This window comes from Aspergillus pseudotamarii, assembly GCF_009193445.1.
Source record: "Aspergillus pseudotamarii strain CBS 117625 unplaced genomic scaffold BDV38scaffold_55, whole genome shotgun sequence".
Lineage (NCBI taxonomy): Eukaryota > Fungi > Ascomycota > Eurotiomycetes > Eurotiales > Aspergillaceae > Aspergillus > Aspergillus pseudotamarii.
The window spans coordinates 113,174-135,477 of record NW_022475069.1 but is presented as its reverse complement, the minus strand read 5'-3'; the positions used below and the strand labels follow the sequence as shown (position 1 = coordinate 135,477).

At 47.2% G+C, this 22,304-nt stretch overlaps 9 protein-coding genes across 9 annotated transcripts; 5 read left to right on the top strand and 4 right to left on the bottom strand.

The window, feature by feature from the left end:
- Positions 1–38: 38 nt before the first annotated feature.
- Positions 39–1,096, bottom strand: BDV38DRAFT_285976 (YeeE/YedE family protein; the record flags this gene model as incomplete). The annotated part of the gene is made up of 2 exons (XM_032060590.1): positions 39–749; positions 809–1,096. 2 exons carry the CDS (start codon positions 1,094–1,096, stop codon positions 39–41), a joined length of 999 nt encoding a protein of 332 aa, XP_031910380.1.
- Positions 1,097–1,952: 856 nt separating this feature from the next.
- Positions 1,953–2,446, top strand: BDV38DRAFT_255607 (uncharacterized protein). The gene has a single exon (XM_032055441.1). It carries the CDS (start codon positions 1,986–1,988, stop codon positions 2,172–2,174), a length of 189 nt encoding a protein of 62 aa, XP_031910379.1. The 5' UTR covers positions 1,953–1,985; the 3' UTR covers positions 2,175–2,446.
- Positions 2,447–2,463: 17 nt separating this feature from the next.
- On the bottom strand, positions 2,464–4,182 carry BDV38DRAFT_295412 (aminotransferase class I/II-fold pyridoxal phosphate-dependent enzyme). The gene is made up of 3 exons (XM_032062703.1): positions 3,358–4,182; positions 3,148–3,290; positions 2,464–3,080 (listed from the first exon to the last, which is right to left on the bottom strand). Exons 1-3 carry the CDS (start codon positions 4,124–4,126, stop codon positions 2,694–2,696), a joined length of 1,299 nt encoding a protein of 432 aa, XP_031910378.1. The 5' UTR covers positions 4,127–4,182; the 3' UTR covers positions 2,464–2,693.
- A 6,019-nt stretch (positions 4,183–10,201) lies between these two features.
- On the top strand, positions 10,202–12,427 carry BDV38DRAFT_255604 (putative MFS transporter). The gene is made up of 8 exons (XM_032055440.1): positions 10,202–10,666; positions 10,727–10,838; positions 10,903–11,120; positions 11,179–11,223; positions 11,275–11,617; positions 11,666–11,728; positions 11,784–11,988; positions 12,041–12,427. Exons 1-8 carry the CDS (start codon positions 10,448–10,450, stop codon positions 12,390–12,392), a joined length of 1,557 nt encoding a protein of 518 aa, XP_031910377.1. The 5' UTR covers positions 10,202–10,447; the 3' UTR covers positions 12,393–12,427.
- Positions 12,428–12,788: 361 nt separating this feature from the next.
- BDV38DRAFT_255603 (uncharacterized protein) lies at positions 12,789–13,927 on the top strand. The gene is made up of 3 exons (XM_032055439.1): positions 12,789–13,101; positions 13,160–13,214; positions 13,289–13,927. The coding sequence occupies exons 1-3, from the start codon at positions 12,966–12,968 to the stop codon at positions 13,692–13,694; spliced, it is 597 nt and encodes a 198-aa protein (XP_031910376.1). The 5' UTR covers positions 12,789–12,965; the 3' UTR covers positions 13,695–13,927.
- On the top strand, positions 13,925–16,230 carry BDV38DRAFT_255601 (carotenoid oxygenase family protein). The gene is made up of 2 exons (XM_032055438.1): positions 13,925–14,372; positions 14,435–16,230. The coding sequence occupies exons 1-2, from the start codon at positions 14,307–14,309 to the stop codon at positions 16,031–16,033; spliced, it is 1,665 nt and encodes a 554-aa protein (XP_031910375.1). The 5' UTR covers positions 13,925–14,306; the 3' UTR covers positions 16,034–16,230.
- A 306-nt stretch (positions 16,231–16,536) lies between these two features.
- Positions 16,537–17,747, bottom strand: BDV38DRAFT_285972 (uncharacterized protein; the record flags this gene model as incomplete). The annotated part of the gene is made up of 3 exons (XM_032060589.1): positions 16,537–16,935; positions 17,020–17,483; positions 17,588–17,747. The coding sequence occupies 3 exons, from the start codon at positions 17,745–17,747 to the stop codon at positions 16,537–16,539; spliced, it is 1,023 nt and encodes a 340-aa protein (XP_031910374.1).
- Positions 17,748–18,157: 410 nt separating this feature from the next.
- On the bottom strand, positions 18,158–20,284 carry BDV38DRAFT_295408 (uncharacterized protein). The gene is made up of 4 exons (XM_032062702.1): positions 20,071–20,284; positions 19,717–20,038; positions 19,534–19,672; positions 18,158–18,521 (listed from the first exon to the last, which is right to left on the bottom strand). The coding sequence occupies exons 1-4, from the start codon at positions 20,271–20,273 to the stop codon at positions 18,511–18,513; spliced, it is 675 nt and encodes a 224-aa protein (XP_031910373.1). The 5' UTR covers positions 20,274–20,284; the 3' UTR covers positions 18,158–18,510.
- An 872-nt stretch (positions 20,285–21,156) lies between these two features.
- Positions 21,157–22,278, top strand: BDV38DRAFT_163712 (uncharacterized protein). The gene is made up of 2 exons (XM_032051833.1): positions 21,157–21,497; positions 21,581–22,278. The coding sequence occupies exons 1-2, from the start codon at positions 21,336–21,338 to the stop codon at positions 22,187–22,189; spliced, it is 771 nt and encodes a 256-aa protein (XP_031910372.1). The 5' UTR covers positions 21,157–21,335; the 3' UTR covers positions 22,190–22,278.
- The last annotated feature ends 26 nt before the right edge of the window (positions 22,279–22,304 follow it).

Below are 22,304 nucleotides of genomic sequence, written 5' to 3'. Positions count from 1 at the left end.
ATAGATATTCTTAACAAATGGGAACAGGTTCATGCCATTTATACCAGGTTTCCTAGCATGTACCCGGTCATTTCGACGACGCCCCATGCCGGCTGCAGAGCTGCCCGAAGCACCGCGGGACCCGGACACACTCCCCGTAACCCCCAGGCGACACCAAACGCTGCTGCACCGGCGACAAATCTCCAATCAATGTCCGCCACAGTGGCTGTTGGGAGTCTCCAACCGTCCGCCAATGTGGGCAGTGTCGGTTTGCCACCCAATCCGTCGGTCTTCTGTCCCGGCTTCGCGGTCAAAAAGGTAATGAGCGAGGGTCCGATCCCGAAGAGAATTATAAGAGCCAATGAAGGATCGAAACGGGCTAGATCGGTTGGAAAAGCGAAGAAGCGCAGAACCTTTGCTGGGTTTGCCATTCCGGAGAAGAAGAGGCCCATGCCGAATTGCAGCCCTGCCAGATAAGAGAATAGTGTTCTCGACTTCTCTGATCTATCCAATTTCTGTGGCACAGCGAACCAGTTGGTGACGAATGTGAGGGCGGTAGTCCCGATCATGAATATGAGCTCCGCTGTTGACGGATATACGGGAGTATAACAGGGCACCCCAGACGGACAAGGAGGGATGTTCTGGCCTCCTGAGATCAGATTCGCCGTGAGCAGAGCGGATGTAAAGAAGATAGCTGTTGCGATGAAGGAGCGCGGCGACAGACGGGATAGACCACAGAGCATGTGGCCAGATGTACACCCTCGACCATTCTAGTGTGGGCTCTCTGTTAGCTTTTCTTCTGCATACACAGTCAGATCTGCATGCATACCTTTGTCCCCCAACCCAACAAGAACCCCGTCGCGAGCGTAGAGGCCACCGATGCCCAGGAATTCGGCCCCGGCGGATACAGCGGTATCAACGAAGGCACAAAGAGGTAAATAGGGATAACGCTAGACAACAACCCAGCAATGATGGGAACATTGTCCCGGGTCGGACGCAAAACAGATCCTGACAAAAGCGACGAAATGCCAAAGACTGCGCCATTGTGAAGAAGAAGACCCGATGAACTCTGAAACAGCAGCAAAGCACCCAGGGATGTATGTACGGGTGTGAACATGGCAAAGATCACCAACAATGGTATTATATGATATCCAACTTTTCAAGACAACGTACGGTTTCATGGTAGAGCACCACGCTATCCCAAGAATTGAAATCTAGAAATCCATTTTCGCACATATAGCACGACCTCCCAAGATAAAGATGTAAAAATATATATATATATATATAAAAAGAGGATACCAGCAGACCGAGTAGAATCCCAACGAAACAACAATCAATCGGGAATAAAGAATTTCACTTCTCTCACTCGGGGACCACTGCGATCCATCCCTCTAGCCATTGCGTCAACCCTCCCTGTGGTCCCCGAGGGCCAGAGACAAAAAAAAAAGGAAAAAGGGAAATACCAAAAGTTTAACCGGAGTATTTCATCGATAATATCTATCCCCCGTGGCGAGGGGAAAGAAATTCCAATACAAGAAACATTCCTCATTACTCAAAAGCCCAAGATCTCACGTTCTGGGACAACATAGTAACTCCAAGCATCCCCCAGAAGTATAGAATATTGAACTAGTCCAACGGTAGGACTAGCAGTATGTTCAAAGTTCTCAAAGGGGATAAGTCTCCTATCCGCATTCGGTATCGGGTGGTCCCCGAACGGACTGAGGAAAGTTGGATTGATTCGGGCGAGAATCAATCGGCGACAAACATAGTCCCCATTGGTGACGGCATTTCCTGGGTTCCGGCCAATGAGATCGGTTTCTTCTGGGTATGGTTCGGTAACTTTTGTATTCAACGCTGCGGATATCGAATCCGGGGTCGGCGATACCGATGGGGCGTTTCTAAGAAGGGCGTTTACTTACTAACTACCCATACTCTGTCGTATGAGACTGGGTGTAATCGACTGGGATGAGGTCGCCGATGTTGTGTGTCTGTGTGTGTTGTTCTCCATGAATGGTGATGTTGATTTGGTAGAGGGGGTGGCGGAGCCTTTCTTGTTCTTTTTTATGCCTTGCATTGGGGTTGCCCTCTTGCAGGGAGTGAGGTTGATTGTCCGCATATCTTGGCTGTGGAATTTGTGGATACGGAGCGATACCCGAGTGGTTAGGTGTCTTCAGGTGGAATTGGAATTGGTGTAAGGAATGTGTTTGTGCTGTCATATTTGTGGGTCTGCATACCTGAGTGAGTGGCTCGGAGAGCGAACAGTAAGTCATGCGAGTGTTATCTACTGTCGAAGTCATGATATTTCGCATTGAAACGGTCTAGACGTATGTTTACTCATGTGCTATATGTTAGTATTTCTCTAGAATTCTTTCCGCTCATAGTCCATCCAACAAAATTCCTGAGAAACAGTCCATATATATGTAGACTAGGAGTAGTAGTTCTATGTGCTTTTAATTGGTATGGATTGGTTGGTTGAGCATTTAGTAACGATACAAAATCAAAAGAGAAGAAGGAAATGGCAACACAGTAACGTTAATACTCATAATGGTGATGGAAAGGAGTAATTGCGAAAGGAGAGTTAGACTGACACAGAAGGAAACACATTTTCTGTACACAAGCCAGTTTTCCTAAGGAAGATGAAAAATATCACGGATGATGTTCATCCAGTTTACCTCTGTACAATTTGTTAACATCCACACAAACATTGCTTCCCTTCACAGGCGTAACTTGATTGTAGTTGGAGACAGGGACGGCGCATACTGGTCCGCCCATTCCATGATGGACTTGACTAATGCTTCAACTTGCTCTGTTGTATTTTCAACGTGTATCATGACTCGAACTCGCTCCTTCGCCATAGGCACAACGGGATACCGCACTCCATGCGTGTGCATGCCGCGGTCTAGAAGCCATTTCTCGAGTCTATGGCTGTAACCTGGCTGTGTGATGAGGGGGATGATGGGTACAAGGAACGAAGAACCTTTCACAAAATGGTCGGTGGTGGGAATGCTCAGGATTCCGGATCTTCGAACATGTTCCCACTGGGGATGGTGGAAGAGGAGTTCGTAGAAGTGGTAAATCCGGTCTTGGAGCTGCTTTCGACGCTGATAATGTCAAGGTGTATTAGGCTGGCAAAACTTCAAAAAGCTGTGTGGAGAGGGTCACTCTTACCCAGTCACCCTCCTTACTACTCATGACAGTGACCGCAGCCTTGATGGTGGCAAAGAAAGTGAAGGCCGGAGCTGTGGTGAACATGAAGTTACGTGCATAGCTAACCAAATATCTTTTAATCAGACCGTCACAGAGAATAATACCTATGATAACTTGGTTAGTCGAAGGTTGTTGGTACAGTATAAAGGTCCTGGGGGGCAGGAAGCCTACCACCACCGGCTCCAATGGCCTTGCCGAAGGTGTGTAACCTGACAGCAAACTCATGCTCTAGACCCAGCTGACACGCTAGACCAGCTCCACTTGGCCCGACAATACCATGGGAGTGCGCCTCGTCAAGGATCATGACCAGATTACCTTTCGGCAAGGCCCGTTTCGCTTCGTTTAGGATCTCAGCCACGGGCGCCACATCCCCGTCCATGCTATAGATCGATTCAATCGTCACGAAGACGGTATTGAGCCCATCGGCAATTGCTGGCTCCAGTAGCTTGACTTCCTCGAGAACGTCGTACAAGGAGTGTGGGTCGTTGTGCGCGAATGGTCGTATGATGTGTGCTTTTGAGGAACGCATGCCATCCCGCGTGCTGGCATGGATCTTTGCGTCGTGAATAATAGCGTCTCCCGTCTGCGGAAGGGTCGCATGGATCGCAACGTTACCCTCATATCCGGAGGGCAAAATCAAGCCCTCGTCTGCATTATAGAAATGGGCCAAGTCCCGTTCGAGCTCGTCGATATATTGAGTGGTTCCGCCTAGGAGACGGCTGCCACCGGTCCCAATAGCAAAGTTGGGATTTCGTGCAAGCTCTCGGAGAAACTCCTCTCGTGTTGCTGCACTCCCACCAAGGGAAAGGGTGTTGTTCGAGCCGAAGTCAACGCAACCAAGCTCGTCGGCTGGAGCTGTAAGCTTGAAGATCTGACCTTTTTGGCGGCTGGGGTCAAGTGCCGCCTCAAGGTTCTCGCGGTATGCAGACGGAAGGGCCATGATGGGCTTGGAAACTTCTCTAATATGATGGGTCTCTAAAGGGAAAGAGATCGTCTTCGGGTACAAAGAATGTGCCATAAACACAGCTGGAAGAAAAACAGAAAAAAAATAAGAAGCAAAATGAAAAAAGGGAATAGACAGGCACCTGGCTATGCTTTATAGCTCCTTCGAAGGCCGCCACAGCTAGGATTGGATTGTGGCCTCGGTATGCATTGTTCTACAGAATTCCACGTACAGCTGGATATACTTTCCAGCACCCACCCTGAAAACAAATGTTATGTCCCTCATACGATGGCTCCGCGGAACTATGGCTCATGAGGGCAATCCCTGCCTTGCTCGAAGCACACTATAACTCATTGCCACATTTATTGGAGCAATCGAACAGTCCAGGTGAACGAGACCAAAGTTTCGCCCGGTCTTGTACCCCATCAGAGATGGGCACAAATCCCGGTACAAAGGGCCCACCAGCGTTGGGACATGCAAAACACATCTAGTGAAACCTTTTTCAGTCTTTCCATGACGCATTCGTCCAAGCCAGGCCACAGGAAACTTGGTTGGACCGGGGTCAAAGTGCGTGTCACTGGCAAAGTCGAAGTTTTTGGCGAATTCTGTACCGTCTTTGCCTCCACTGAGCAAGGAGCCAATAACTCTATCGTGGAGGCCACATGAAAAGCCAATACAGACCGTGTCAGTTTCCACTTATGGAAGTAACTCGGTCATTGTGTGATGTCAAATGACCATTGTTGACAGTGCACCGGGGGTACAGTGGGAATATACAAAAGTAAACCAGATAAAGCTGAAGCAACACAACAGTCATTGGTTAACCATACAACATATACTGGTAGCATATGACCGTAGAAGCGCATTATGGTTCATGAGATTTGGAGATCAGTATCCGGCGTTACATATCAAAGACAAACACTGCCCCGTTGGCAGCGGCGATAGGCCACACAGATCTCCATTTTTGGGACCGAACCATTGACCTGGGATCCTATGCTATCATGCATGGAGTGCGTTGAAAGAGGGTCCCCACCTGGTCCCCTGGTACAACGACTTATGCAGTTGAGGCCCTCTCGGCCATTGCGATTGTGGCTACCGAGGGAAAATGAAAGGTGGATACAATCCCCGTGGGCACTGACCTATCTCAGGTCCAGACTCGCTCTCCTCAACTGACCCTCCACCGAGAAGGGCTCCGCTCGTCCTGTCATACTATTGCCTCTAGATCCCCATACCTAGGTAGGGTAGGTAACGAGCACGAGTTCCGCTCGGTGTCGCCGACAGGCTCGGCCGAATTGAGGGGGCGTTATCTCAGTGCAGGTAGCCCCAATTGGCGCCGTCTCGATTGCCTTGTACGGGCTTATAATCAAGAGACCAATAGGGGGAAGCAATAGAATAAACCAATACATGGCCAATGATGACTCTCATGAGGGACGAGTCCACCCTTACCAGAGCAACAAGGTGCGGGGCCAGATCCCTAAGAATGCGAGGTCGTCTCTTTAGGATGACGTGAGAGTTTTGGTCCAAGATAGACTCATGCTTGTCGTTTCTGACTCGCGGACAATGGTCTGTGTTCAGGATGCAGTGACCAATCGATTACCTCGCGTTTTAGAGAGCCGCATTCAGTTAGATAACGATCCACGTCTGCTCTTCCAGGAATTCATCTGTCTCAGTTGAACGTATGAAGTAAAGATCACTGTACCAGATGTAGCTAATGCGTATTGGATACAATGCCGCTGGATATCAATTGAGCACTATCCTCTGTAAGACTTAATTAAGTACATGGAAAACTCACCACGCAAAACTATCTAAATCATGTCAAAAGGAAGGGTCTGCGTGTGAGGATCGAGTGGATGACAGTCCACACTAGGAAGGACTGTAATTGGAAGATCCACACCTACTGTGTCTGGGATTTACACCGGGAATTAAAATAAAAGAAAAGAAAAAGGAGAAAAAAAACCGAAAGGAGAAGACTAAGAGAGTAGGAAAGGTGATAATGCATCTCTCGGGGGAACTTTTGGTGGTTCCGAGGTGTAAGAAGACTATGGAAGAGAGACTATCATTAACCCAGCAAGTCGCGAAAGTATATGCAGACCAAAGTTCCTGCCCTGCTACCATGTGTGAATATGGTTCTCTCATAGACTCCAGCGAACTCACGCGCCACCACCAATGCACTACTTTTCGAACCATACGCCATTGTGTCCCAAAGTTGGTAAGTCTTTGTTCAAAAGCACTGAGAACACATTCTGAGTGGTGGTGCTAGTGAACACAAACGATATTTGAATTCGTTCTAATTCGCGACCCACCCAGGCAATAGAGACCCAGACATTGCGACCGCATCGGAGCTATCCAGCAGGTTTTCTTAGATCACGATGTATATGTCGGTTCATACTAGTAGGTATAAGGGGCTTCTGCTCGAAACCTAGCTCAAGAAGACGAGGTCGAATTGGATGAGTTTTCCGCTGGTTTAAGTTTCCAGAGACTTTTACTGACAGGTTTTAAGACTGGGTGGTAACACAACCGAACCGTACCCAATTATATCAAAACGTTGAGGCTATTCCTATATATATCTCTCTCACACACACACAAAAGAAGGCAACCGAGAGGAAGTCTACCTAGTCGCCAATCAAGCCTGGGCACACTCCATAGAGAGGATCTCTCCAAGTGAATACGAGATTCTCGTCATCGATTTGCGAGTATTTCCGTTTGGAGGGCGCACAGACTTGCCCTAACATATAAGGCTGCGATCAGGTGGCAGATCACTGACTCGTAGCCATACTCCAAAACCATAATTTAACCTGATCGCCCTGATAAAATAGTGTCTGGGTCCCACTTCACTCCAGTGATTGGGTAAATGCTAATGGGAGAACCATTTCTTTCACATCACCTAGGAAGAAAACTCTCTCGGGCTGCTCGTTCACTGCGCCGCATGCCATAATAGGAAGGCGGATAATGGATGAATTGAACTATCAAGTCGGTCCAAGCGGGGAAGTTGATGTGATAACCCGACTTAGAAGTTCATCTGTCTCGTCTACTGTACACCTTTCTCCTTGACTCAGTTTGTTGTTTCGAGGCACTTGGTTATGTGTGTTGTTAGATTGAGCCACCATGATATCTACATGACGCAGGCTCCGCATCGGGATGACGAAATTGAAATCATAGAACTGCACGATCTCTTGTTCTGTTACGAACAATCCATACTCACCAGGTATCACCAACGAGACATTAGGATAATAACAATCAGAAACCGCTAGTATTGGACAATGGAAGTCGATACAGCCCCTTTATCGTTTATTAATGAAGAGCTTAGCCCATCCACTACATCTGTGTTTCCTGGGAAATGTGAAGGTGGGTCAACGACGCATCTGGTCTATACAATACAACTGGTATGTACAGTGTGTTATTTGAAACCATGCTTCTCATACATGTTTACTTTAGCAAAATACTGCACCGCTAGCTGTGGAAAGCTATTATCATCTATATGTAGTGTGTACGGACTCCACATATCCGACTTTGCAGCTCTCATTTCTAGCAATTGAGCATCCGGATGGGCTTGCGCGCATTACAGAGCGAAGATCATTATCCGTCGATGTGAAACCTCAAAATATGATGCTCGGTAATCATTGGTAGAGTCTAATGATATAATATTTTTTTTATGAACCGAATGAGCTTTTACATATTCTTGAATGCCTGGCTGGCGTTTTCGTATCTTGCACTAAGAGAAAACCACTAGTCAGTGAGTTGCACTGCGCCGTTTTTTGATTGGGAATAGGGCAGAAGTATCTAATCCTGGAGAGCTGTCAAAGTACAAAAGAAGGACATAAAGGAGTAATCTTTTCACGAAGCTACCCATCAAGACGTATACTATGTGTAAGTGGATCCTTATTCAACTAGTGCAAACACGACTCTTTGTCTCATACGGACTATTTCGTGGAAGGATCCAACTATGGGTGCCATCATTCTGGATGACACTAATTCTAGACCGACTAACCTGAATAAAGATTTTTGTGATTTGGTAGCATGGTCTAGAGTGTTAAGAGAAGAACTATCCGATCGCCGATCCACGTTAAAGCCGGCACTTCGATATAGGGGAGAAACCCCGCGAGAACCGAGGGTACTCAAATCCCGGCTCTCACGCTCTGGACCCTAGTTAGCACGCCGGTATAACTACCACAGTACTTCTAGGTTGCTCATTGTGAGGCGATGTGGAATCACTATTCACGTTAGTAAAGGTTCATATAAAGCGCCATGGTCACTATCGAAGTTTATTTCAGATTGGGATAAATTCTTACAATAACCGAAGTTCTCCAATTGTTTATTCCCCTGCCGCCAAGTATATCTTGTGTGTTCTCTGCTGCTGAAAGAATGTCTAGTTCGAACGTCGGTTGGGCTACTCCCTTATTAATGCCGGATATTCATATGGCTATACCGTCATCTCACACGTCCTAGAATATTGGTATTCGTAGCAATTGCAATTGACATATCACTCTACCCAATACTCACACTTCATGTTGGTACAAAATGGGCCTGGATGGGCTATGTGGTATTGATCTTGTATAGGTAGTCTTACCTGCCGTTCTCGTCACTCAGGTTGCCTTTTGATACCTTTACCAGGGCCCTGCTTTTCATCATCTCCTGTTCTGCAAAAGCTAGAAAGGCAGCATCGGACACAATTGACGGACGTTCTAGCCAGGCATTCCAATCAGATGGCGATTTTCTATATATATATATATATTTTAAAAAGATTTAAAAAAGGGAATCTTCCAGATTGCTGCACTGCGTCACTTCTGTTGGTTATGCATTTGCGCAAGCTCAGACAAACACCAGCTTTCTGATAGTGTTTCTCCATGGGACCAAGATGAAGGCAGGAGCTGCGATGGCAGGGTTTCCAAAAAGAATGGACTGCCTCCGATATAGGCCTTTACGTTGGGTTATTTAAGACTTTTCTCGGCTTTTTATCGGGGATATTGTCATACCGGCGGAGCTCTTCCATAGCCGCAGTGGATCCTTCATCAACTACCTACGCTCGGCTCCACAAGAAATGCACAGGTAACGGCGATATAACATACAAGCTCACTGCTCGGGAAACATTTCCTGAAAAAGATTTACGTCCACCTGAGTCTTTTGTAGCTCCGAATGATGGATCACAAAATGGAAAGTGGCACGTCGTGTGGTGGATGGCATTCAGAACTTGTAATGCTTGATGGTCAGGTGCTAATTATGAATGGTGAGAAGTCAACCAGTGTATAGGCAATCATTCTATCACTAAAGTTGGGTTCTTCGAGAAGTTTAACTCATACATATACATATACATATACAGAGCGAGGGCTAGTGATCTGCGCATCTAACACCCTGCAGATGAGAATCTGACATGATCGCCGATACCATACACGCTGTAGAAGGCTCTATGAGTGACTTTTGAAGAATTGACTTTACTCACAACCACATATATCAGACGGATGGGAGAACCACGTGGAAAGTGCATCACAATTTATCGTGATCGGTGGTAGCTTGCACGTGGATCTGGAACGTGAACTGGTAGAGGAGCCGGGTTTCGTCGGCTTAAGAGCCCTCTGGATTTTTGGGTCCCTAGTGTATCTCGGGATTCTACGTAGGTTTTAGGAGCTAAGTGGGGATTTCGTAGGGTGGCTAAAACGCGGTCTATGTCTTAAAATCATTCAACGCCGCTGGACATACTATAATATAGCCTATGCATACACACACAAAGACACCGTGCAGATTATAGTGCTCAGGATACCGACCGACTTACAGTTTGATCTCAGTGAGTACCACTGAGCATGGTAGAGTAGGTAAAAATCTGTGGAATGACCGAGACCGCGTGCTTTGGTCTCAAGCAGGTGGGGGAAAGAAAAAAGCTCCCCACTATCAGTTGTTTATTTGGCTCTCGGGCACTTTCCGTACGCTTAATCTTATCAATCAGCGGGTTCCTGTCTTAAAGGTTACTACCAATCAATGTCGCTAATTCCCACACTAGATCAACCTGGGTGTTTTTCCCAAATTTTAGGGCCAATTGTTCTCTCTCGTGTTTCTAGATTGACACACCGGAGAGGTACTCCATTTGGACATAGCTATTATTACGTACCAAGCTCACTGAAATCTAATCTGATAACTTTGGCCCAACGGAGTTTGGCCGCTCGCTGCCACGCCACATTCCGGGGTTTTTCAATAAATACTACGTCGATCCGTCATGTCCGCCCTCGACATTCACTCGATTCCTCACATCCAGAGCATCTCTGGAGTTACGCTGGCTCTCGACTCAAGCGGAGGACCACGCCCTAGCTGAACAAAAGCTTGAATAGTATCATGGAGGCTCCCGAGAAGCCGATCGCTACGGCTACAATTGACGAACCTGTTAAACCTTTGTCACCGGCTCAGGATCAGCAAACAGAAGAAGATGGAGATGGAAAAAAGCCGCCACCGTTGATGGCCAAGCTAATCGCCGTCTTACTTATCTCCTTTATTAGTTTTGGTTCGTCATGGAGCTCTGGTGTTACAGGTGCTATGAAAAGCACCATTAAGAAGGTATGTACCTTGCCCACAGCACTGATCGACACGAACATGACCTAACTTACGTCAATGTAGAAAATGCATATCTCGAATACCCAGTTTTCTCTCCTCGAGGCAAGCGAAGACTTCATGGTAACCCTGCTTATGCTGGGTAGCGGCATTGTAACTGATCGAGTGGGAGGTGCCGGTTAGTAGATTTGTGCTCGACCTAATGGTAGGAGCACGAACTAATATGTGTTCAATCCACTTAGAAATGATTATCTACGGGAATGTCGTCTACACGATCGGGTCCATTCTAGTTGCCGCCGCTACTACGGTTCGCTCGTTTAATTTCATGGTCGGAGGCAGAGTTATCCTGGCGCTGGGCGATATCGCCACGCAAGTTGCGCAATACAAAATGTTTTCGTCGTGGTTCCCTCCTAGCAATGGTTTTGCCTCCACGCTTGGACTCGAACTCGCCATGCGGAAGGTATATCTCTCATCACTTCCTTTGCAGAAGGGAAAAGGGCTAAGGCTAGCTTACTTAGATCGGCGGCTTTGTTGGTAAATCGACAGCCAATCCAATTGCTAAAGTAAGTATCACCCCCTGACTATATTTGAAGCTTTATTAATCTATGAAACAGAACACCGGCAATTTTGCCTGGGTATATTGGACGTCGGTGTTTATGAATCTATTCACCAATGCCGCAACCGTTGTTTTCTGGCTCTACAGCCGCTACTGTAATCGACACTACCAGGGTCGGCAGGACCAAGCGACCGGGGAAGTTCTAACTGAGAAGAACAAGAAGTTTGAGCTCAAGAAGATCTTTCAACTTCCATGGATGTTCTGGTGTATTCTGGCGTTTTCGCTGTTCCAAACAAGTGCTGCACTGGTCTTCAGTCAAAATGCAACCGAACTGGCGGAGAAACGTTTCAACGTAGACTCGATCAAGGCTGGCTGGTATAGTGCCTTGTCGCAGTATTCTGGTAAGCAACCCCAGGTATGTCTGCTATATCCGTGCTAATTCTTCATAGGGTTCTTTCTAGTGCCTTGTTTAGGCGCATTTATCGACATTGCTGGAAATCGCGCAACTGTTCGTAAGTACAAATACGTGACTACACTATATAACCCATTAAGCTCACTATGAGTCAGTGTGCGTTTGCGGAGCTGGTATGCTTTTATGCATGACGTTAGTGAACTTTGCCTCGTCCACAGCAGGTACTGGCGCCGCATTTGGCATCTATGCCATTGCATCTGCCTTGGGCCCAACCACCATTATCGACGGAATCCGTACCTCCCTATGGCATCAGTCTGTGTTTGGGTCTGCATATGCAATCAAAGTGACCATGAATAACGCGTGCGTTTGGTATAATCCGTATCAACGAGAACTTGACTGACCAGCTTGACAGAATGAATATCATCGTCCGAATCATCACAGGGGCGCTCCAAGACGCAGATGATGATTCATACCGCCGGGCGGTGCGGGTATATCTTTTCTTAGCAGCGTGCAGCGTGGCAGTTGGCCTGGCAATTTTTATTGGAGCCCTGCTGACCGATGAACTGGGCCTCTTGCAGTGGACTCGGAAGAAGAGGCTTACCTATGGCCCTGAGATTATCGACCGCATGAGGGAACGCAGTTTAGTGACACATAAACGTCGCAGCTGGTGGATCTCGTTATGCTGCTTTAGTGCCCTTGTCCTTCTTATACTAGGCAGTTGGTCAGCATATATTTGGGGAGCAGTTACGGGTCATAATTCTTAGTAGTTTATGCAGCATACTAGTACCTAACGAAGAAAGCATCTGTCCTTGTTTCGCTGTAAGATGAACCCCATTGACATATGAATCGCTACCATAGCATTCTTAGTGAGATCTCAGAACGATTTGAGTCCTCAATGTCCAGTATGAACAAGTAATGCTTGTGTTGTTCGGAGAATGCTGAAAGGTGCCTAAGGCCCTAAAGATTTCCTAAAGAGGTAGCTTCGTATTGCCCCAGCAGTGTCAAGGGATCATAGCCAATCACATGAGAGGAAACCGGATAAATAGAGTTTCGGATGTGGAGGAATGCCGCCGGCCTGTTTAATGTTAGCCAACATAATGTCATCTCCCTAGGCATCTCCCGCGATATCTTCATTGTGTGTAGTCGGCTGACTCGAACTCCATTAAGCGACTACAGATAATAGTTTCTTTTTAAACTGTCATCGACCCAAAAGGCTCCATGCTTTTAGTCGCGGGTTCCCTCCCCGGTCTATCCGTACTGCGTACCTCCGAAGGATTCGGTATACGCCTTTCTTCGCAGATATCTTGTCAAGTCGATTACTTTACAAATCACCAATCATGATCCGAAGCAAACTCACTGAGGCACAGAACACAACAGATGTGGAGTCCCGAAACTTCGACGGCCTGTGGTCATGTCACTTTTGCTTCTCCGCTTTTCAGCGATACGATCATCTTAAGCGCCATATAGCTACACGTACGTAAACCACCTTCACGTCCCTAACTACGTAGCTGACTAAAAGTAAAAAAAAAAGACACATCAGAAAGGCCCTATCGATGTGAGTTTTGTGGCTCGCCGTATAAACGAGGGTACGTTCTTGGCTCTCGCCGCATTTAGGGCTTTTAGGCAAACTCTAGCGATGCTGACGCAGAATACTCCACAGGGATGCCCTGCGGCGCCATTGGAAGTCATGTTCCGCTCGGATAGCATCCGGTCAGTGTATACCAGAACCACGCCATGGTGGCAAGGAAAAGCACGCGTGTGATGGCTGTGCAAAAGCAAAAAAGTCATGTAGTGGAGAGCTGCCGTGCTCGGAGTGCTGCACCCGCAACCGAATATGCACTTACCAACGTCTCCACCAAAGGGAGGAAGTGACCTTACAACGTGGATCTAGCGACTCGAGTCAGGAACAAAGCCCACCGATCGACAAGCGTAGCTTGAACCATTCGACCTGGGATCTTGGGCTCCAAACCTTCTACCCAGGCAGAGACGCTTGGTTTGAAGCCTATGGCCGTTTAGTTAACTCAGGGAGAGTACCATCCATGCCAGACCCTGGAAGGCTTCGATAGCATATGTTCATTCTGGACAATGTTTAAGTTTGCCCAAAGAGAACAGAATTATTCAAATCCTACACAAAACGAAGCCGATTCGCCGATATAAACTAAAAAGGTCAAGCTAAAATGCCATGTCTACAAAGAATATACGTTGCATCTTGCTCGGCACCTGTCAATTCTTGAGTTGTCTCTGCGTTTATTGTCCTGCCGATGAACTCCGCAAGCATTGACCTCTTCTTCGGCGCTTTTTTTTTTTTTTTCCCCTTGGAATCTGCAATGAAACCATGTGAACGCCCCTGGAACAATGACACCTTCAATGTAATAACTTATTATTACGGGCATCCGTGCTTCCCAGTGAACCACTGGAGCATGAGGTGCGGATACGATCGTCATACCTCCGCATTCATGACCTGGCGGATTACCTCCACAGCTACGCCGAGGTACTTTGCCACGGCATCAGCCGGTTTAAATATCAATCATTCATTGCTAATTCTTTAAGAACATCTCCATTATATAAAGGTTTGTTCTTAGCCTGCCAATACCTTGTTTATCCAAATCGCTCCTTACACCGGAACCATATATTTTTTTTGTTACGCATATTGAAGCACCGTGTCATAATCAAAAAAGATGCCTATCGCAACTGGTGTTATAGAATCCCAGGTTCACTTTAACAATTGGCCAAATGATCGAGGCGTAAGTAGTGGTGGCCCTGGTGGGACTGTTGCATTGTTCATATCCATGCTGACCATGGGCAGTTTGATGCAAACTACGAAGAGAAGTCTCCTATAGAGCTCACGGTCACCGGCTGCATTCCATCCTATGCTGCAGGAGTGCTCTATCGCACAGGACCAGGCAAATATAAGGTCGAAAGGGAGAGTGGGGACACATTCCAAGTATCTCACTGGTTCGATGGCTTCAGCGAAACCCATCGCTTTCAGCTTGTTGCCCCAGATACTACCCACTCTTCCCTGAGAGTCTTTTACAATTCCCGCTTCTCGACGGATTATTTGATCGAGCAAGCGAGAAAGACCGGCCGTCTTGAGAAAATCAGCTTTGGCCAAAAGCGTGATCCTTGCCAGACAGTATTTCGGAAGGCACAGAGCGAATTTAACCCTGATCCCTCCTCAGCCAACGTCGGCGTGACACTCTCCGTCAACATGCCAGGGCTTAATAAGACCATGGATGAAAATCAGCGGAATATCGGACGCTGGACCGGTTCTTCAGGGATAAAAACTCTATATGCAAAGACAGATTCCACTTCTTACAAGAAGCTCGACCCCGAGACCCTTGAACCCGTAGGCCTGGCCTCACAAAAGGATCTACATCCTGACCTGGATGGGCCTTTGTCGGCATCTCATGCACGTTCCGATCCCATAACGGGGGACGTTTATAATTTCAACCTCGCTTTTGGTAAATCTTCAACCTATCGCGTCTTCCATGTGTCCACCTCAACAGGGAAAACTACAATCCTTGCTACATTCGAGGGAACACCTGCATATCTCCATTCTTTGTTTCTCTCAAAGGACTATGTTATTCTATGTGTGTGGAACTCTCATATCAACCCCTCCATGCTAGAGAAAGGCAGCTTCTTGCAAGCCATCCAGTCATTCGATGCAACCCGGTCTACCAAGTGGTATGTGGTGGACCGCACGCAAGGCCAAGGGCTCGTCGCTACATATGAAAGCTCTCCATTCTTCTGCTTCCATACGATTAATGCCTGGCAAGAGTCTTCAGCAAGTGGCACCGGAGTGGACATTGTAGCAGAGCTTGTCAGATTCGATAACACCGATACGTTGCACACTCTATACTATGAGAACCTCGTTTCTTCATCGGCCGAAGCGAAAGCTCACGCCCAGATAAAGAAAGACACTTGCCGCTCGGAATTTGCCCGTTTTCGTCTTTCAAATATCCCTACCAGCCCTAGCACCGAGATCAAGACTGCGACAGCTGAGTGGATGTCATGCAAAGCCTTCTCTCCCGAGTTGCCAACTATGAATCCAAAGCTGGTCACGCAAAAGCACCGATACACGTACGCCATAACTGCCCGTGACGAATCGACTTTCTTCGATGGAATAATCAAATTCGACAGCCAAAGCAAGGAAACGCTTCTGTGGAATCACCACGCCCAGTCTCCCGGAGAGCCGATTTTTGTTCCCCGTCCGGACGGCCTAGAAGAAGACGACGGAATCCTCCTCAGCGTGGTTCTGGATGGATACTCAGGTAAAAGCTATCTGCTTTGTCTTGATGCTAGAACACTAAAGGAACTGGGTAGAGCACATGTCAATGGGCCTGTTGGGTTTGGGTTTCATGGCCAGCATATTCCTGCTAATGGAGCGCCTACTGGTGATTACTAGTTGACCTTTCGCTATGCTCTTTGTTTGCATTAATTTTATTGTTCATTCTATCTTGAGGTGAAAAGGCTCAATATTTCCTGTCCGCTCTTTTATATAATTGCTTTGCGTTTATCAATGGAGAGTCTGATCTGACATTGCGAAGATTGACTTACTGCTTCATATAACGTTCTCTGCTCTGTGCAATGCTTCGATCGTATATTATTCGGAAGTGCTCTATAGGTACGCTCAACTCGCATGAGTCAAGAAACCTTCAGTAGTGTAATTTAGGGTTAAGAATACCATTGGACCTGAACGCTGCGAACATATAACTCGCAAGGTTTTCCAGTCATCATAGTATATCCAAGAATTAACAAACTACCATTTCGTAAAACGCCCTATGATAATAGAATTAGTAGATTGAGATTATTCTTATAAGTATATCCGTATCTACCTATGCCCTCCACATATATATGTTATAAATTAATTATTAGACTCCATCCACCACAAACCGAAATCATCATCATCTAGCTCAGCTCCCACTTGCAGTCCGGAGCCTCCACATCCTCACCATCATCAGTCGGGAAACCCTTGTACAGACAGTACCCATCCTCCTTGTGGAAGTTCGCAATAACATCCTGGCCATCACCACTGAGAACCCATTGCACGAAGTCCTGCGCCAGTTCCTTGTTATCTGAGTCCTTGGAGATGATGATATCGGCCGGGTTGAGCAGCTCCTCGTACTCATCGCCGCGCTTGTAGATCTCCAGCTGGTCCGCAAGATCCTTGTCCGTGTTGCGGAGCGTGAGGTACGTTCCACGATCGGTGACGGTATATTCCTCGAGTTTGATCGCGGCGGTCAACGCCTGGATCGGATAGTCCATGTACTGGTGGTACCATTTGGAGTAGGCTATTGCCCAGGGAACCTTTTCCCAAATCACCGAATTAGCTTTCCTCACTTAAACCCCTCCCCAGGGAGAAACAAAAAGAAGATGATGAAAAAGACATACCTGTCCAATAGCAATCCACAACTCCGAATCCTTAATATTCGTCGCCGACTTATCAAACCGACTCAAAAACCGTGCAGTCCCATTCTCCCCCGCATTATACAACTTCGAGAACGTCTCCGTGATATCATCCTCATCCTGGATATCGGCGGTGTTATTCTTCGGCCCAGCCAGGTAGAAGTGATCACGGAAGATGTAGCACGGCCGTTCCTCGTAATTCTTGCAGTTGTTGTCACCGAAGCAGGGTGTTGTGGTGTTCTCATCTTTGTATTTGCAGCCGGAGGCGAAACCGTTGTTGATTGCGATTTGCTCGGCTGTCTTGTGGTATGTGATTCCTATGTCTATCTTTTTGGATTTCAGGCTGTTGATTGTTTCGGTGGTGTCGCCGGTTACCCATTCTATGGTGAAGGCTTTGCTGGTGTCTTGGCAGTTGTTGGTTTGGTTTTGGATGAAGTGAGTGGCTAGTTCTGTAGGTGGGAGAGTTAGTTTGGGTGGTTGACTTAGGGTTATGGGTTATTGGGGTGGATTGGGGATGTGTATTAGTATACAGGTACAGGTCGGGTACGGGTACCTTTTACGAGACCGCTTTGGCCGGCGCCTCCGTTGCCGATGCGGAGTCTGACGGGGTTGTCGCCCTTGCAGTCGCCATCGTAGGTGTCTGCTGCGGCGAGGCTGTTGTAGAGGGAGACCGCGAGGGTGGCTATAAGGCTGAGGGAGGTCGAGAAAAACATGGTGATGGGTGGGCGTGGGATCTGTGCGGAAGGAAGATGCTGGTTCGACAAGGGAAGAGTTTCAGAGGGAATAATGGCATAATTGGATTAGTTTATATACTGTCCTCTTCTGTACATCGGCTGGATAGCCTTTGCGAACCAAGACCAAAACACATATCAGACGAGACGGGAGGGCTCAGCTGAAAGAGGGCCCAATGCAAGGAGCCTTTCCAGATCATCACAATGGGTGCTACCTCGATGAGCTGCAAACCAGTGGGCAGCCATGCTTCATTCTCTCGTGTGGCATCCATCCATAAGTACAAGCGAGCTTGGCAACCATTTTAGTCGTTCACTTAGGATCTCTTTTCCGATATAATCGGCGACCGACTGCATTGTTTTGCCAGCTCATCCGAGCATTGGGCGTCGCGATCCGGTAGTTCGAGGTGAAACTAAAATTGGGTAATAATTCCCTCAAGCTCCTCCAGTTTATGGAAGATGCCAAGGGTCTCCGTAGGCTATTTGTAAATAAGTTTGGGCTACGGGAGATCTTGGCTGAGTGTGTACTTAGATGGGGGAAAGGATTGTCAAACGTGCTAAGGTGGAACACGACTTAGGGCTTGTGTGGTTCAGTACCCACTGTGGCTTTGGGCTGGACTGTGGAGTTCGGCGGGATATCATTCATATTGACAAATTGACAGAAGGGAAAAGAAGGAAGAAAACAAACAGAGTAGAATCTGTCCATGAAAGGGGGATACGAGTCCTTCATATATAGAAGAGCGAGAGGTCAGCCATGGACTGTGATGGAGTTCGTTCGAGATTTCCAAGGCTCCACCAGTTTAGGGGCATATTTTTCGTGTACAGGGCTAGAAGCCTAGCAACTTGGCACATTTGTTGTTTAACTACTATATGCTCAAGTCTTTACTGAAGTAAATGTCAATAACATAGTCTCCTAACTCCGATGTCGCCCGAAAGCCCACATCATAATTTCTTAGGGCTGAGACGACAACGCTGACTTTATTTGGCATCTGCGCAGTTGCCCAGACTCCATCAGCACTGCTGTCCAAGATAGGAACGTATGAGTCGTTTCGCATAGGTGCTTCTTGAATAGCATGACATAGATTAGACTCTAGTGTGATACCGCACCGCAGGTTTTGTGTATCTTGCGTAAAGATGATGGCGCACTGTATTCCATCATATAGAAGTTCCAGGCCTATAGAATATCTGTTTCGTAGTGTAAGGCTATTTTCAACACTGACTGGTTTCCAGCCCGAATAATGTGGATCGAAATGCATGAACCTTTGTACTGAACTTGATTGCCGAATTATGAACTGGACTGTGCATGAAGTTCTGCGTCTGCTGAGGTATTGGAGAGGTGGAGGGCCTGAGCAATCGATAAATACTTCCACTTCCTTCGGCTGGGGAATGTTGTTTACTTCGACATGTAGGTAATTGGATACACAAATGCGAGAAAAAATTTCCTCTTGGTCTGATAAGCGTAGAATGATCCCAGCAACGATGGCGTTCTCCGGCCGACCAGCTATCACCACACAATTCAAAACAGCCACCACTATATCTCCTTTGCCTAGCTGATTAGGATCCGTAAACTCACAAGTCCTCCTGCTTGTTGGTCCAGATCCAATGCGTCGGCGAATAGATAGCAAAGGTAAGATGATGCGCAGTCCAGCACTCGTCATTTCATAGGGCTGCGTCCTCCGCATAGCCTTTAGTGCGCGGTTGGGAATAAATGGAAAATCAGCGAAGTATGTGGGAGAGGTGGCAAGAACCCCCCAGGAAAAGTCATATCCACCCCAGACAAAGATACTCATATCGGTTGAAGTTCTGATGATCTCTTCCTGGAGACGGCGAAATACATTCCTCCCTTCGCCGTAGAGAAGAGGCATATGCACTCTAAACAGACCAAGGAGACAGTATGCCCTATCTTCTATCTGGTCGTCTCTCGCCTTGCGGCCCATGACATCTTCTGCCATACACAGGTGGGCTTAATATCAATTTTATTTTGATTGAATACGTCGATTTGTGTTATGTTAGATATCGCTTCAAGCATTTGGCATTTAGTCCCTATCCACTGCCATTCCCGGTTGTAAAAGACAACGTTTGACGGCGCCAGAAGCTCTTGGAGCGTCCAGCCTCGGGTATACCATCGACTCGGGTTACCATCTGCTGTGTATGTGAAAAGAGGAGTTCCGGTGTCCTTCCTGTACGGGCCCTCAACGTCTGCAGGGTAAACGTAGCACACGTGCGCATTCTTATACCACTGGAACATAGAGTTGATGGCTTCCGAAAGCTCAGCACTGCTTGATTTTTCGATGCAGCAGGTGTCAACCATGCGTACTCCAAATTGTCCGCAAGCGCTTGTTCGCAACATTTTTGAATTTTCTGGTATCCTTGCTTATAGCGTGCTTCCCACGAATGGGTTTGTTGGAAGGGGACTTCTTCCGACGACCATGTGTGCGATAAAATCGCATATGGAGGAAAGTTACTTACGAACTCTGTCAATTGCAGAGTGCTGGTATTCGACAATCGCATATTTGAACAGATGGATGGGCTTGGTCACTCGATGAGTGTGAACCCAGTAGAGAATCCATCGTGAGGTAGATGACGGCAGATTTTGCTAGGTTGCCAACTCACAATGAGGGGTTGAGGCAAGGCTACATGCAGATAGTAAGACATGTCTACACGCAGTAATGATCATGCATAAATACTATAAATTCCCCACAAAGTCGAGTCAGCGCGGACCTCGGATTTCCGTGAACCTGTAATATTGATGGTTACTTGGAAGCAGTCTGTGAACTGGCGAGTCCAGGATCAGTATACCGAATGACTAAGCCGGACTATAACATCATCTCGCTCTCTCGCTTGAATGCTACAACAGTTCATCTAGTCTAGGATTAAAGCCTCAAGGCTTACTTACACCTCTTCGAGTAAACAGCATTACTAAAGCATGAAACGTTATCGCGATTCACAGCAATCCACACAGCCAACCATAGAAGACAATGATATCCCCAAACTTTCCAGCCTTGATGCACCAGTATCTCCTCCTAGGAAAAGGTCCACAACAAAGGCTACACATTTGAGCAATGCCTCATCCAAGCCAGAAGCCTCAGAGCAACAAGCAAAAACATTTACCGACAAAGAGCGCCACAATCTAGCCGCCATTGAAGCCGGCCAGGTCGAAGTCACAGATCACCTATCCATCTTTTCTTCACGACTCAGTCAAGCTGCCCGGCCTGTAGTATCACAGTCACCTCGATTGCAGATCCCAGACTGGGTATATCTGTACCAGTGCAACCAGTCTTCAGAAGGAAGACACTTCGTCATTCATCAGCATGACCACCCCATTGCTGGATCGCATTATGATCTCCGGTTGCAGTTCTCGGACTCCAGTTCTGTTAGCTGGTCCATCATGTATGGATTACCGGGTAACCCCAACAGTCGACGGTTGAACCGAAATGCGACGGAGACGCGGGTTCATTGTTTATGGGTATGTATTCTCTACCCCATTTCTATATCTATTTTTACCATGCCATAGAAACTAAGGAACAGCCATAGAACCATCTCATCGAAACCGCATCCACTCGAACAGGAAGCATGATCATCTGGGATACAGGAGAATACGAAATCCTGCCCTACCAACCCGAACAAACGCAACCCGAAACAGACGACTCCCGTTCCGACATTTCATCAGATACATCCATATCAACCGTAGACTCAAGAACCGATAGTGAAAAACTCCGCCAAGCGTTTCAGAATGTATGTTCCCAAATAACCCTTTTCAAAAAGAAAAGCAAAAAAGTTTCTCTTCCCATATTTCCAAATCTCTAAAAAAAAATCAGCGCAAAATCCGCCTCCGTCTCCACGGAACAAAACTCCCCAAAAACTACACCATCATCCTCCGTCTCGACAAAAACATAGACTTCAGACGAAATCCTACTACACCCCGAAAACGGCGTCGTCGAACAATTCCAAACCTTAAAGGAGGGCCTAGTACCTCGTCTTCTGATTCCTCGCCACCTCCATCTAAAGGTGATTCAACAGGGGCGCCGGCTCCTGGCGTTTCGGATCAAACTCTATCTGCGTCTGAGACTCCGGGTGGGGAACACTCGGATGAAGAAGATGATACAGACGAACAGATTCGGACTAATAATGCCTATCCTGGGGCTGTTAACTCCATTGGGTCGGTTCACCAGCGGAGATGGTTTGTTACTCTTGACCGGGTGAATTCTGGGTTCGTGGCTGAGGCTGGGTCTGGGCCTGGTGGGAAAAAGTGGGTGAGGAAATGGGATCCTGGGATGGGGCGGTTGTTAGGGTTTGAGCCGTTTAATGTTCGGGGGCCTGAGGTTGAGAGGAGTGTTGTTACTGGGAGGTTGGGGAGGGAGGTTTTGGAGGATGAGGGTGTGGAGGGTTTTGTGCCTAGACGGGGGTGGCGAGCTGTTTTGGAATGAGTGTTCTGTTCGTTTATTCTCCTTGATTTATAGATATGACGCTGCTACAAGTATGACATGAGCGTTTGGAAGACAATTGTGTCTGTTTGTTTCAAGTATTCATAGAATAGTCTAG